We start from the raw sequence: 16,917 nt of genomic DNA, 5'->3' as shown, positions 1-16,917 counted from the left end.
AAAATGTCCTGCAGAGCAAACCAACTATTTCATGCCTGAGTTATCAGAGATAAGAGTTTTGAGTGAAGAACTGTCCTCATGAAGTCATAATGGAAGGCCAGGTATACAATCAGAAAGGTCACTCACACAAATAATTTTATAATAATTATAGCATTATAATTATTATATATTTTATATATTATATATTATAATAATTAGCATAATTAGCATAATTTTGACCAGTGCATTCATCCTGTGCATTCAGATTCACAGCTTGCCAGAGATATATCCATATCTGCATGAATGCTTGTTCCAGTGAAAATATGGTATTTCAGTCCTTTGGGCCTGCAATATACTTTGAATTTTGGCTCAGACCTTTTCAGAGGTACTAAGATGAGCCAAGAGTACAGGAATGAAGAGGACACAGGCTAATAATTAAATTCAAAATGCCTAGAATGGCTTAATAAGCTATCATACTTAATACAGGTGATAGCTTAGAAGTTCCTGAACAGTCTGACTTTAGGGAACAATGATGTTAGACTGAAGAGAAGGGCAATTTTGAGGGGCATGAATATAGCCTAATATCAATCTGTATCCTTGTCAATACCATAGCAACAAAGGAAGATGTAAATTCAATCATACAATTAATGAAAGTGAATGGGAAATTGGAATGAGAAAAAGTAAAATAAAAGGATAAGAACTGTTGTGCTGAAAATGAGATAATATCAACAGAATTAGAAACTTTACATGAAAGAAGATAAAATAATTCATATATCCACTTTGGTGCTGTAATGGCAAGGACATTTAAATATAGTTAGTTGGTTGCCTATAGTAATATGATTTAGAAGCATAAGAAACAATAAAATGAGAAGATGAGCACAAGCAAAGGGGGAAACGTGCCTAGGAACCACACACAACTTAGAGAAGATCTGTTTTTTTGTAACTGGCCAGCAAAGTTATCAAGAAGCTGTCGATTTTGTGTATAACATACTACAAGACACTCAGCCACAGTCTGTTAGTTTCCTTTACATAATCTGACAATAAATCATGTATCCTACATGTCTGGAATGTTTTGGAGCCTTTCTGCCTCTTCAGGTCTAATTATTGATGTAACAAGGCCATCATTGAGAATGAGTGTTACTCAAAACTTACGTAAATGCAGAGTCAGTGAGGAAAATGGCATTAAAATCTCAGAGAATGTAGCTTTTAACTCCATTGTGGCAGGCACTATTTAACACAAGATTTGTTTGCTCCCAAAGGTCAGTGAACCAACCCTGATCATAGTCATACTGTGCCTTCCACCCAACCTCCCTTCCCCATCCCCCCACCCCAAAAAAGAAAAAAACCCACCCACTGCAAAGCTAGGAAGTAACCAGTACTGGTAATTATAAGTAAAGCTCAAATTAAGTAGCTTTCCATCTGCTTGGTGTAGTGCCCCTGACTTTAACCTGCTGATGCATTCAATTCTGTGGAAGGACATTCATAAATGTCCTTTAGGTTAAATTGCTGGATGCAGCAGCATTCACTGGCTCTTAGTTCCATGCACACAGAGTCCGTGTAATGAGGCTCTTTTTTTAAAACAAGTGGGAGAACAGAACCAGAAGTGACCACACTTTGTTTAGAGACATTATACTTAGCATGGTAAATACTGCTCATTGACTGGGAGATTAAATGATAAAAAAATCAGACTTGTGAAGTCTGCTTTCCCAACTTAGCAGTTATAATGTTATAATAATGTTATAAACAGATCAGGTCAGGAGCAGAAGAGCAGTTTCCCAAACAAATGCACCACTCCCTATGGTCGTGGCATAGGCTAAAATTAAGACTTACAATTGGTTAATATACTCAGGATCAAAACTTCACTATTAAGTCTGAAAACTGACAGCAGTCACTCTAGGTTAATCTGGACTATAGAAACTAACATGACTGAACTTCTTCTCACCTAAAAATACAGCTTGTTTCAATGGTGAAATATATACTGGAGGGAAGGAATTGTGGTGGGGGCAATATACTATCAAGGAATGTTCCTAGTTTCAACTGTGTAGATAAACCTTCTCAGAACTGAACCCTTTCCAGGCAGATACTACAGCTGTAGGAAAAGCCCTGTCTGTCTTTACAAACTACTTCAGATTACATATTAAATGGTGTGCTGCAAGGTCAGGATACCTCCATCCTAACCTCTGGATTAGGACATTCTAGGCATCTTCCTCTCACACTGCATTTCCTGAACTCAATCCCTATCTCACTGTCTTTATGGCAGATTTACAATCGTTTATTCAATTTGTCTCCTCTACTTGCACACAGAAAACACATTCCCAGACATGTATCATCCCATTCAGTATCCTCCAACAAAATTTGAGCAATGGAGTGCGAAGGGAGAACACCTGATACCTTAACCAATATTATTAGGAAATTCCAAACTACAGAGCATAAGAATGTCATGGTAAGCACTACAGGGAAATTCAGAAGAGGCCCAAGGAAAGGACCAACTGGCCTGTCCCAAGGACTAGTTTCTCACTTCACAATTAACAGTTTCAGGTACAAGTGTTGTCAAAGAATATGCTGAGGTCATATTCCATACCCTACATCCTACAAGGAGGGATGATTGCAAGCATGATTCTGCCACATGGGTTTCTGCCCATCAGCAGCAATGTACACAGATTATATGGAAAAAATCCTGGGGAGGGATGTGATTCCCAGACAGGCAAACAGTGCTCCAGAGTTGATGAGGTGGCCCCAAAGTGAGGCAGCTGTGAGATGCTGGCTGGGAGCTCACATGCAGAGCCAGACACTGACTGATTAAATAGCCAACCTGTGTTCAGGCAGATTCCTTTAAGGAATAACCAAATCCATATAGTTCCTATTTAAGAAAGATAAGGCAAAGACAAGGCTTGAAAGGGAGAATTCAAGAGATATTTTACCTTTTCACCTTTCTCTCCTTTCTGGCCTGGCAATCCAGCTACTCCCGGCAATCCTGCTTCTCCCTGATTATAAGAGAAATAAAAAAAGTCAACAAAGCAGATCTAAAATATATTTGGTTAAGTTTCCTGTCTTTGTCACAAATGCCTAACAAAGCAAATGACTCAATAAATATCATGCAACACCCAGGATAAGTATTAAAAGAAAACAAACATTATGTAGAATATAATTCTTTCTCTGTAAAAATATTTACATTAAATATAATGCCTAAATATAATTCTCAGTTTTACCATGGTATTTTTTGGGTGTATATTCAAACAATTAAACCTTACTTATACCTCTAACTTTACATTAACTAAATCCAAAACATACTGTTTCTCAACTGGGAAAAACAATGTAAGTATATTACAATGCTACAAACTAGTAAGATCTTTTCATGACTGTAAAAAAACCAAACCAAACTGTTTTTATATCTAACAGGATTAAACAGCATGATGCAATAAAAAGTAAGAGTGAAAGTTTATACTTTATTTGGAAAGCAGTAGCATCTCTGTGTAGATTCTTGCTGCATCCCTGGAAGTGTGTATATTTTGCTTGCATGAACAGTCACTGGTGATGAAGTCGTAGCCAGTAACTTCTCCTCATGTGGGCACTAAAACAAAAAGATTTTCTGGTTTTTCATCCACTTTCATGAATAGGTAAATACCATCCAACCATTAGTTTCAGGTTATCTTCCATTTTAATACTCCTGTACAAACCATACATGGTAAGTGCCAACAATTTCCAAACATAGAAAAAATCTGTAAAAAATGAATTTTAGATATTGAGATATTATTTAGATATTGACTTCTGTTATAAGATTCATGCCAGTTAAAACTGATATGACTGTCCCACTTCTTTCTTCTAAAAGACAGAGGAATAAAGAGGAATAAAGTCTCCCAAAATTAGAAACAGTGAAAAGTGTCCATGGGGAGAAAAAAAAAAAGAGATAGTACTTCTCCGTTTCATTCTGTCCTCTGTCCTGCCCCTAAGTACAAAATATAAAAGAGTGCTAAGGGAAACTTTTTCTTTCTTGAAGTTAAATACTTCTGACATACATAGTTTGGAAACAAACAAAAAAGCCCTGAAGCCAAGATTTACCTGTCTGTGACTCCTGAGAACTGAGCCAACCTGAAGAAATACTACAGGACAAACAAACAGAACCTGCTAAATTTCAGCAAGCCTCATTAAGATGCAATGAGGTTTTTTCTTTTCTTCTAGCCTTCTGTCAGAGAAATTCCCACAGAATTTACTGCTGTAGCATAGAAATTTGCATCCAAGTATGAATTTCTTCCCTTAAATTACTAGAAATGTAGCTGTTACAATGGGTAAGAAAGTTGTGAAAAAATGAATCAGAAAATATAGCACTAGTTTAAATATGAATGTCATTAGCATGCAGCTCACCGTTTTTAGCTACATAAAGGAATGAATATTTAAGTGTTATTAATAAAGCCCATTGTTGAGCTTTTTGTGTTCATATATAATTAGGGTTTGTTTTGTTCTTGCTTTGCTATTGTGTCATAACAGCTCAATAAATCGTATTTCCAAGCATCATAGCTTGAATGAGAGAAATCTCATTCATTCCATTTTTTCATAAGCTTATACATTCAAGAGAAAGTCTGCGTTATTATCAAGAGTATATATCAAGAATATATTTAGAAATATATTTGACCTATTAATCATTGTTTAAAATTGAAATTTCCCCTGAAATTAGATCATGTTTCTTTTATGCTTCTGAGCACCAAGCAGTTTTCTGCTCCTTGGTTCTTGGGCTGATTTCTCTCTCCCATCCAGGCACACTCTCTCCTTTCTCTTTGTGGATGTAACCAATCAGATCTTCTACAAGCTCTGGGCTTTTTTTGCTGACCACAACCTTGGTGGTGATGGCACTGTCCACTGTCTCAGAGGAGCCTGATCTTACAGACTACTTATGACTAGCAGGCCAATAATTTATCACAATGTCTTTCTGAGGCTATTTGTGGTTTGCTGTTTTTTCTAATGGGCCAGATTGAGCAAAATAATTACATCTTTGACTTTAAGCTATGGTTCTACTATCTTCTGGTTTACACTGACTCTAGTGTCTATCAAAACAAGGGGGAAAAGTGAACCCATTAAACAAAATGTTTCCACTTATGTAAAACAGTATAGACATGTCAGCATGTGCATTCTAAAGAAGAAGGCATTTCGTAGAATCATCAAGGTTGGAAAACACCTCTAGGATCATGTCCAACACCAGCCTACCACTACAACTTGCCAATTATGAGAGACCCATTTCTCCACTTCAGTGTATTAAAATACAGAAAACTCAACACTATCCTATTTCCCTTCTCTTCCACTGTCATGAAGACTTTTCATGGGCTTTGCTTACATCATCTGTAAAGCTTCACAAGATGAAACTGGTACTGAAATGGCCTATGGTTTGAAACCATTCTCAAGCCATCACAGTGATTTGTTTCCCACTCTCCAAGGCTTCTTCAGTTACTAATTAGACATTAAGCAATATTAAGAAATGCATTTAAAAAGCACTAGCAGCACCTAGTGCCTTTTGCCAATGTTCCACTGTACCATTTATTTAGGCAGCAAAAAACTATGTACCATGACTCCAGATATGGAATTCATTTTTAAAGATAATTAAACTATCACTTCTATTGGACTTTTTATACAACTCTTTAGCAAGAAACAATAAAGCAATTTCTTTTGTATTAATATTTGAATTTTAACAGACAACTTACCAAGTCTGCAGATATTTCACAACACGTATCTTCTGTTGCAAGTTGTGAATTACAATAAACTGCTATGTGATGAAGTTCAATCTATTAAGAAATACAAAAGAAATTAATAGGAGGTGTAAAAAATAATGTGCTACCGCATGACTTTTCTTATCTTGGCATAGTAAACTTTCTCTTTGAAACACTGCATATTTCTGAAATGCTAGAAAAAGACAAATCCAAAACAATTACACAGCCTCTCATTTAAAGAAAAAAAATAGGCAGTCTATTACTTTGATGCAAATCAGATTTTAGATTTCATTTCTTTTTATGTAAGTTGCATCCTTCTGTATTGGTTTGCTATATTACATAGGTATTTTAGCCTTGTAAACGTCCTCTGAATACATTCTGTTCAGGAACGTAGTTTTCCTCTGCAGGAAACTAAAATAAAGGTTTAATAAACTCTATCACATACATCTATTGTTTTGGACAGATCTTTGCCTGGACATTGCACTAAATCACCTGAAGAGCAGAAATCACAAATTCTGTATCTAAAACTTGTTTCAGAGACTTTGGGTGGATTGGTGAGATGAGAAGCAAGTAAAATTCGAACTAGTTATTCTTGTCCTCATATGCTTTTTTCTGCATCAGTTTTGTATCCTCTTAATCTCACTCTTGCACTTGGTATTGAGAAAAGTGACCATTGGTACAGGATCTGCTGTGCTGCCTTCACCACCTTTAAGCCCATAATGTTTCCCTGCAAACGTGGAAATCCCAATTGACAACTTCCACTCAGAATTATCCAGTTCACACCAAGCAACCAGCAGGAAAAAACTGTTCTTTCTCTTGCATGCTATTTGGAAATAAGGAGACTGTACACACATTTCCAATAAGGTTGAACTCAAGTCTTTGAAAAGCAAAGCAAGTATGAGCTTGGCTCTGTGAAATGAGAGCTCTGTGTCCAGGCCATAGTAGTTAGTGCCCCACAAGAATGATTCCTCCTGCAGTGTTAGCTTGCAGCTACAATGTGCTATTTTCTTCTGAGAAGCTTTCTGATGGTCACTATAGACTCCAAGGCAGATGCTTTAGACTTGGTAGCTCCACGTCAGTGTACTTAAAATGAACTGATATTTCCTGAAGATTTCAAATTACTTGCTGTGCTTTCAAATTACTTTCCTCCCTCCATGAGGAAACAGAAGAAAGCATCTCTGGACAGAAAATAGCCCAGAATATTATGGGGTTTTCTTAGGCAATTCTTGCACCATAAGCTACAGGAAACACACCACCTGCCACTTCCTAATCTCTCCCTTCTGGATAAGGGAGAGACAACTGTGGACAATGTGCCCCTGTTTCTACATTGCTGAATTAATCTAGAAGACCTCAATACAGAGGCAATCCTTAATTATTTTGTGTCTCCCCCTTATCAAAGACAAAGTGTAACAGACAACTGACATAAACCTATAAATAAACCTTACTAAAAATGAAAAAAAAAAATCTGTACTGCAAGTTATCTTTATACATAGTAATAATATAGTTGTGGTAATTAGGTGGCTCTTTCTCCAGAAATACAGAAAAACAGACTCCTTAAATCAGGACTGAGTTTTATGCAGTTACTTTGGCAACGGCTTTGTCTTAGCAGATGCTACAGCATTGAATTATGTTTAGAGAAAGACACTTAAGGACTTCAAGTTAAGAATACACACTCAAAAATAATGACTGGGTTTGAACACTTGATCTATGTGATTCTTTACAACTGTGTTAGTAAAAGCATGACTAAAACATTACTTCAAGTTATCTGTCTGTCCTTTCATACTACTCACATCTACAGGCTTATCATCCGCAGCACGAGAAGCAATCAGTGTCCTTCCCTGCAAGTCAATGGTGAATTTTTCATCAGTCTGCTTTCTCTCAATTAAATTACAATCCAAATAGAGGGAAATGATCCCTGACTGCACGCTAATACCAAGCTTATGCCACTGCCGATCAAACAATGGATAAATTTCTCGACTCTTAAAAGTGTAGTGCAGTATATTTCCCTGAGAGGATTTGGACATATACTCCACCACCTTTTTTGTACCATCCAGGAGGACAGAGATCTGAAAGCAAGACAAAATAAAAGAAGTGGTTATTTAAAAGTTATAAGAAATAAGCACATATGTAAACCATATATAACAAAAATATTTAAACTACATACACTGGGCAAGAATTATGTTATGAAGCATTCTTCTGTGTAACTTGGCAAATATATATCAGCTGAAAATCATAACATGCATTTATTCTATTTTGCAGTCTAAACTGAATACATGTTGCTAAATTTCTGTCATTCCTACAACAAATTAATAATTATTTCAGAGCAGTCTGCCTATTTCATATAAACTTTAGCTAAATTCATTAATGAAACAACCATTATTACGTGTGCTATATTACATGGGGGGAAAAAAGAAGCAGGAGCTTTTTGGAGAAATGAATCAAAGATGACTCTAACCTCAGGTGTGTCATACTGATTTAAAACTTGCCATATATACCAACGCTCTCTCTTGGTATTTCGCCGTACGCGGAATGTAGCAACTAGAGAGTATTCTTCAGGAAGCCCATTTGGAAATACTTGCCTGGAACAGGATGGAGGGAAAAGATTTCTTGTTATTGTGCAGACAATCATTGCTTAAAAGGAATGAACAGAAATAATACCTGGTGAAAACAAGAAGCCAAACACTTGCTCCCACTCATACACATTCACAGGCCACAGCATTCAGAAATGCTTCTTCTCAAAAGCACAATTCCATCTCATAAATGACTGAAAGTTTTGGAATTAATTTTTGTTCTAAATTTTTTAGCATCTGTGATTAATAAAAATAGGAGTCGAAAAAGAAATTATGCAAAGTGAATATCCCACATGAAAGTATTTTAAATACATCTTTTCCCAGTTTATTGCTTGGGATACTTGAATAAGTTTTGTAAACAATTTGTGAAATAATCCCCATCGTTGGAGACTTTCAAAACACAGCTGGACAGGGCTCATAATAACCTGATCTAACTTTCAAGTTGGTCCTGCTTTGAGCAGGGATTTGATCCAGTGACCTCCATGGGCATCTCGAGCATCAGAACAGTTGGACTTTAGCAAGCTTGAGAAAAAATAAGGAATGTGTTTTAGAAAAAATTATTTACTGCTGTTTTATTTTCTTACCTAGACACGTCAATGTCTCAAAAAAAGTCTGTCCTATATCATAGAATGCACCGCAGCACCACTTCCATTAACTCTTTGAAAAGTTTGTATTTCAGAAAAAATCAAATCTGTACCTCAACTCTACAGACTTTGGCAACCATTAAATATACACGAATTCTAATTCTAAATAAATTAGGATGGTACAATCAACTTATTTAATTTGAAGCTTCTACATTTTGTATTTTTTCTATTCTAAGACAGATGAGAACACAAAAACCACAGATCTCTACACAACACAGGAGTAGCAAACATTCACATTGCTGTTTGCAATCAGCTAGCCATGGTGCAAAAATAATTCCCTGGATCAGAGTGCAGGAAACCTGAGGACCCCCCACGCAGCAGAAAAATTTCCTCTGTTTTATTTCCCACAATCATATGAAGTAAATGTCTTCATTCTAAAAAAATACTGATGGGATAACAATCATACAGCAATGTGCTATAAAGCTTTTCTTAAAAACAAAACAAAATAAAACAAACAACAAAGGTGGGGGCAAGGAAAGAGCAAAGCACTATAGCTGATGAAACAATAGCCCCACAACCCTCCTGGAAATTGTTGTACTTAGGATCTCAGGAAAAATGTCTCCTGTGCAAAGGACTGGTCTAAATCCTGCCAAAGAGCTTCTTTAAGGACTAGCACCTATTTAAGTCCCTTATGTGGGAATCACACTTCTTTGGCTTATTTCCCACAGCTGATTCCTGTTTTATCCTAGGACCAAGTTGGCTGCTGTCCCACATTGTTAGTGGACCCATATGCTGTTGTACAGCTATAGATATTGAAATGTCAAAAGGCAAGGCAAAAGAGAATAGGCTTGGGCTGTACTTAGACCTAGATTTCAAACTTTGTATTTCAAATATAGCATAGAGAATATGTTTCATGATTTATTAAAAAAAAACTTTCACCAGGCATGAGTGTGTGGCTGAAGAACAATAAACTGTCTGGACATGGGATCTGCCCTATGCACCCCAGGCAGGCTAAGGAGATGATATCTCAGTTTTACAGCTGTAAGCTAGACAGGATATCTGGATGTGGGAGCATCTGATTAGCTCTCCAAAATCAATTAACTTTGCCAGCTAAGTTCCATATTGGGGACACTGGAGAATTCACATTAATGGACAAAGGACAGACAACTGTGGAAGATAAATGATCAGAAGTCTTCATGAAATAAAAGAAGGGGAAACCATGGTCAGGAAGGTCTGGAAGACAAGCAGAAGCAGTCTTTGGGCAGGGTGGCACTGTTTCCTACACACTCACACCCACCCACCACTCCATTGTTTTTTACTACATGCCTTCCTAACACGTCCACAGCCATCTAGATGTATGACAGTACTAAGTCTTCTAAAATTGTGTTTCTTTCAGAATATTCTCAGATAAGTTTGGTTGTATGAGTGCATATGACATAAATTTACCTTCCTAAACTGATACCAAACCATTCAGGAAACAAAAGAAGAGCTAAGGTATGGCCAGCATTATAAAAACCAGCAGGAGTTCACTGTAACTAACTTCCCTTACCTTAGAGCTGCCAAAGAAAACTGTATTGAGAGAAATAAGAAAAGCAGGCAAGATTGAACTAATTCCTAAGGACATTACTGATTCCAGTGAAGTCAATTAAAGAGGCAAGATTTATACAGAATTGGACCAAGGATAAATTCGGTTGCATTCACAAAATAACTTAGGTAGGAAAGTACTTCTGGAGGTCAATGGATTTAGCCTTGGGCTTAAAGTAGAGACAACCTGCAAATCATATCAGGTTACTGTAAGTCCTATCCTGCTGAGTTTTGGAAGAATTTAGAATGGAAATTATTCCAAAACTCTTGTGGAAACCTGTTCCTGTGTATGGCCAACAAACCATACAATTTAATATACAACTACCATATACCAGAGATAAAATTCAACAGAAACAGTATCTTTATTTTGAGAAGAGCTATCATTGGTGCCTATATGAAGATTCTTTGGTGACCAAAAAATAATTGACAGATACTTTAAAGTACACACTTCACAGTCAACCCTTCTAGCTAGATGGTGAACATGGAAAGGAACAAAATAATAGGATGAAATACCCAGAAAACCAGCAGGCTATCTGCTATCATATACAATTTCCCCTATGCTCTTTCTTCTTGAATAGCTTCAAGTGACTGCAACAGAATAAGATAAGTGTGCATTGAGCACTGAAATGACTTAGGTACAGATTTGTAAGATACTTCAGAGATATTTAAGTATTATTACCATGGTATCTTCTACTCTGTAAAATCAGTTTAAAATCCTCAAAAATAGGCAAAGTATCTACATGTTTTAAACAATGAATATATCATGACATTTGATGAGAGAAATAAAAGACCAAACAGAAAAATGAACATAAAACCTCATGTTGGAACATGAGAAAAGTCAAACCAAAATTTCACAGAATACTGAATTTAAAATTCAGAATTTATTTGACTGTTTATTGTACTGTTTCACCTGATCGCATCTACAAACATTTAAAACCTAAGAAAACTTATGAGGTATACTGCATTAAATGTTAATAAAAATTCAAAAGCAAGTTGTTCCATGTGTCCACAAACCCAAAAGTACTCCAACACAATTTTTAACCTTTCCACAAGGCACAGTATAAAAAGTAAGAAAAGGAGAGACAAAAAAGGGCGAAGGAAATCTACAGTGAGCTCACCTCAAAGTCTACAGATGTACACACAGCTCAGAGAACATGAACTTAAGGCAGTAAATCATAGTGTCTACACCAAAAGCAGAAAGAGAGATGACAGGTTTTAAGCAAGTTATAATGTTACAGAAATATGGGTACCAACTGCTAAGTGTGCGTATTTATTATAAAGACAAGACTAAGGACTTACAAATTAACACAGACAAGCAGATGAGGATATCTTTGGCATCTGATCTCTCAACCAGATGCCTTTTTGGACAACAGTGTCTGAACAAAATCACCAGACTAGGGAGCAAAATATCTGAGGTCTTCACAAAAAGAAAATATACTTTTCAGTGGGAGAACAGTTAAGTTCTCCCATTCCTGTTTAATTTCTTTACCAAACCAGACATCCTTCCCAGATGACTGCTCAAACCTTTAAGGCTATTAAAAAAGTGCTCTCTTCCTCTTCTGCACTCAAAACACTCAAGACTGCTGTAGTTTGTGTTGAATCCAATGCTGTCCAAGCTTACTATGTGTGACTGAAGCACTGTCAATGGCTTAGGCACCTCTAGGGACATGGGCAACGTTCTGGCATTTCTACACACATCTTAGAGTCACAATGAAACTTGGGTGGGAGTTACATGCCTGTCTGCTTAAGCCATGGTGCTCCTAAGCATGCCTGGAATTTATGCCCAGACGCCAGGGGAAATCAGTTGTCCAAAATTATTCATTTTAGGTGCCACTAGGGGTTGGGTGGTGCTTGAGAGTAGGCAATTTGAATTATTCTCAGACTCAGGCGCCCAGAGACTGATTAAATTATACTTTAGGTGGAATTTCGACAGCTTGATTCTCTCCCTCTGTCCATATTGTCAGTAGTATATAATAAAAAATTAAAGTTGATGAATGGAGCACTGTGTTCTCAAAGCAAAGCACACCCTTGGTGGAAACTACTGAAAACAATACCAGGAATTGAAGCACTGAACTGAATACAGAGGTTTGAATTTACACCACCCTGGTCTGCTGGACTGAGATGTACTGCAAACCACAGAGGCCTCAGGTGGCAAATTGAGGAGGCCATCAATAGCCAGCAGGAAGATTCCCAACAATACAGGTTTGAGATTGCACAAAGGTTACAAATCAGGTATTCAATCAGAAATTCAGGTATTTCTTGATGTTTCCCTGGTTGAAACATGAGGCAGATGCAGCCAGAATGATAACAAACATGCCAGTTCTTGCAACACCTGTGTGCCACTCCATCAAAGCATATGTATACACAGAGTTGAAAAGGCTTTTGCTGCATTCTCCTCTTTTTTTACTGGTTCAAATGAAGCCATAATTTTTTCCTAAGAACAGGTGTATATTATGACTGCACATTATGAGGTTACCAGAAGAGTTACAAAAATGTTGCATGAACATTACCCCTGTATTTCTGCATACCTTCCACTGTTTATAAAGATTAAGTAAGCACAGAACAATTTTTGGCTAAATATTTTCTTTATTCATTTGTTTCCTCAAAAGTTTTGAAATGCAGATACCAGCTGGAACTGCAAGGGCTAGCATACTAAAAGAAGTAATTATGAATGAATTAACTGTGTATTCACTGTGCTATAAACAGTTTTTAGTTCTATCTTTGTAAAGGAGCATTGAGTTACCCATATCAAATTTAGTAAGGCAATCCTTTATTTACCTTTTGTTTTTATTTTTAAAAAAAGCATTGATGGAAAAGCAGCATCTATTTTTAAATCTTATGGACTCTAATTGTTCCATATCGAATGAGAATACACTACAGTATATGATAAACTTCCGTATTTACTAGTATCAACGAAGCCTCCAGCTTGCTGTATATCTTCCAAGAAGAGAAAGATGAGCCAACTTGCATTTCCTGAGAGTGAAGTGAGAGATGTTTAGAGTTTATGGCAAGACATATCTTTTCCAGCTGACATATACCATTACCTGGTATATGTCACTTGTAACATGACAATGTTACAATGATTTGGTGACCAAAGCTCAAGGAGCTAGTTTAAAACAACTTTCCTGCGTTGGGTTTATTTCGTACTTCATTGATGGAGACACTGAAATGTTAAATTTTTCATGTTTGCAAAGGTGGGCTTAAATTCAGATCTGGTATGGATAAAAAGTAAAGATCAGGTAGTCCAAACACAAAAGTCTCCATTTTCTATCAATATTTCCACAACAAATTGCTGTATTTTTGACTCTCAGTTTTTACCTGACTTGACTGGTACAACAAGAGAACAGGAATTAACTAACTAGAACAATTTACCAATTTACCCTGCCTAGAAAGTGTATTTCAAATTCTTTTCAAATAAAAGCTAAGAACAGCTGTCTTTTCTGTCAGAATAAGAAATAATTTCCTTCCCATCCATCTTCCTCAAATCACATTAAGATGCACTATATAGTTTCATGTTACATTAGGCCTCAAGTTGTTTTCATACGACACATTATATGATGCAACTCAAGGGAAACTATTCAGACAGCTTAAGAGTTATTAATTACTTAGAGAGAGCTCAACCCACTCATGAAATGTACTGCTGAAAGCAAAGCTGCAGATTATTCTAACATTGAGAAGAGGGATTTACCTAATATTTCACATACTTTGGCACCCCTCTACTTTTATTTACAGAGCAGCCATAGATTAGCTGACTCTTTTAATATACAGGTTTGTCAGGAATTTTTCTGAGCGAAAGTAAATTGTATTGATATCAAAACTTTAAAGGTTATTTGAAAAAAATATTGATTTGAAAGAGGTACAGATATACCAAAACCATTATGCCTGTGCAAAGTACTTTTACTCTAAGTTTCCAGCAGTATTCTGTACCCTTATCTTCAAGAATTATTGGTGAACTCCTGGCCCTAAGGAAGTCAAAGGCCAACCTTCCTTTGATTTTAAAGATGTCAAACTGCCTGCTTTCCATGTTTAGCCTATTATTTCTGTGTATTTTAAGTTTTCTTAAAAAAAAAAAATCAGCAGTAATAAGAACAATTCAATTAAAATAATAATAGTAATGGATATTAGAAATACAAGAGTTTTTCTTCAGTGTAAGTAGCAGCAATATCCATCTATACTGAAAATAGAAAAAATAACCAAGAGAAAATCACCTGGTTTGAACTCCAATAACTTCCTGTCAAGAATTATGCTCTTCCTAGGTATATACCCCATTCCACTTTCCCTTTACTACTGTAGATGTGTTGTAATGTAGGACTTCAGACATTTGCATCTCCCATCCCCAGTTTCATAATAGGTGTCTACTTCTGTGATTCACTGAAGGGACTGAAAGCACCCTGAAAACGTGCTCTTATTGTTCAGCATGAACATCCCAGAAACCTTCAGTGCTTTTCTTTACTCTGAACCACTCTAGTAAATCAATTGCCCCTACAGAAAAATTTACTTAGAGTCTGACATTTCTTACAAGCAACATACACCAAAAAAAAAAAAAAAAAAAAAAAAAAAGTTTTCTCTTTGGAGATTAACAACAGAATCCAGAGAAGTGTGGTGATCTGTCCTTTTCTTCAGTGGGTTTGTGATTCTCTCCAAAGATACAGTCTTTGAAAAAAATTTAAAAGTAAAAGGTACTTAAAAGAATGGAGTGATTTAAATTGTCTTCAGCTCATTAAAGAATTGCATCAAGATTTTAGGTCTTTAAGACTATGCAAAAAAGATACTTTTCTGTCCTAAATATGCTAAAACCAAATTATGGATGGCAACAATCAAAAGAAGAGGATGGGAACTTAAATACTTTAAGAGGAAGTCTGGATATTTCTCTCAACATCTACCTGTCTTTTAATTTTGACATTTTAGGAGCTGGTTTATATCTCACATGGTCCTTCTAGTTGGCTCCCAGAAACAGATCAAACACAACAAGTCTAGTTATTAGTCTGTTATTTGTCAGACTCTGAAGTCAATGAGATATTAAGTTCTTATGCTAAATAGGATTATGTACAGTAGAATGAAATTATTCAGCTGATCAAGAAGCCTTCTGATGATATTCATGCAAAAAAATTATCTTAACCTCTGGCAGGCAACTGACAGAGAAAATTGCTCTGCACACTTGCTTCCTATCCTGAAGCAAGACCTATTGTACAGTATTAAATATTTTTATATTTAAATGGTTTCTATTGTCTGGAAAAGTAGAGAAAATTCAAACTACAAGAGACAATTTTTCTGTTGGAGGCCATGAAGACAGAGAGCAAATGCACTTAATACTATGGAAAGGAGGGATGACATCAGGAATTACTTGGCTTATATATCCACAGGAGGAAGAAATCTAAGCATCCATTTCTCCTCAGACATTTGTACAGATACCTAGAGACATGAATTGATTGCACACTGGTCTCTTTAGTTTGGTGGAGAAGAGGGTGACTCAGCTCCAGCTGAGCTTCATGCTGAGAGCCTCACACCCTTTTACTTCTCACGCTGGGGTTTTGGAAGGCACCTTGTGTGTTTCTGCATGACATCATGCTACCCAACCTAAAAATGTTGTTTCCATAGAACACCCGAGTTCTTCCTGTTTAGTCTCCCCTCATGCCCATCCCAAACTTCTGGTAGCTTTTTACAATGACCCAATGAACAAGTACCAGTGAAGTGAGCTGCTGATTACACTTGGAACAGGTTCTCCCTTTCCTTCCTGGGTTCATTCTGCCAAGTCCTAAACAAGCCTGGTTGATGGTAAAGGGCAAACCATCTCACAGGCCAGCATCCCTCTTATGAAAATCACTCACAGTGAACCCAACAGCAGGCAGCACTGGAAAGGAGAGCTAGGACTGCTGTTTGCAGTGCAGCTGCACCAAAATAAGGGCTGCTTTTTTTGCTAACTCCAAATAATTGTCTGGATAACTAGCCTCCTCCTCTCCAGCATGGAGGACTGCCTATAAATAAACAAACTCATGCCTGGCTAAAGTTGCAAGCAGGTCGTGCTAAGAAGTGCTTGAGAAAAATGGCACAGGCAAGACCAAAGGCACTAAAGCCTACAATTCTGTTATAAATGGGTGTATCTACCATTCTCAGTTCCAGTTGATCTCCCCAAAAAAGAAGGTGTAAGTAGTGAAGATTGAGTTGCCAACAGAAGAGATATGATCTGAGTAAGAAGGTTAATGACACCAGATAGCAGGGTCAGACCTGAAAAAGTAGCTGCCAGCTGCAAGAGTGGAGCTACAGAGAGAACATGCTTTTGCTTTAACACCCCCTACACACAGCATGACTAGTCTATGCATATTTAAGCCTGGTGTTCTGCTTACATTTAGAAGGATAATTAGATAAATAATATGCTCTTTTACAGTATGTATAAACTGTTAGCATTCACAAAATTTAAGTGAGTGAGTATGGAAAAGAAATGATAAAAAAAATCTTATTTGCATCACAACAGAAGACTTACTAGCATTTTCAGAAACTGGAAAT

General features: G+C 36.7%; 1 protein-coding gene across 1 annotated transcript in view; it reads right to left on the bottom strand.

Annotated features, from left to right (window-relative positions):
* Positions 1-16,917, bottom strand: part of COL19A1 (collagen type XIX alpha 1 chain) — a 170,923-nt gene that overhangs the window by 132,407 nt on the left and 21,599 nt on the right. The window contains exons 5-9 of the mRNA XM_079332225.1: positions 8,131-8,254; positions 7,466-7,741; positions 5,670-5,750; positions 3,425-3,550; positions 2,901-2,963 (exon numbers count right to left, since the gene is read on the bottom strand). Coding sequence (XP_079188351.1) covers positions 2,901-2,963; positions 3,425-3,550; positions 5,670-5,750; positions 7,466-7,741; positions 8,131-8,254 — 670 coding nt within the window. The remainder of the gene's footprint in view (positions 1-2,900; positions 2,964-3,424; positions 3,551-5,669; positions 5,751-7,465; positions 7,742-8,130; positions 8,255-16,917) is intronic.

This window comes from Erithacus rubecula, assembly GCF_903797595.1.
Source record: "Erithacus rubecula genome assembly, chromosome: 2".
Taxonomy (NCBI): Eukaryota; Metazoa; Chordata; class Aves; order Passeriformes; family Muscicapidae; genus Erithacus; species Erithacus rubecula.
The sequence above is the reverse complement of the archived record's forward strand: the minus strand, read 5'-3'. Positions and strand labels throughout refer to the sequence as shown.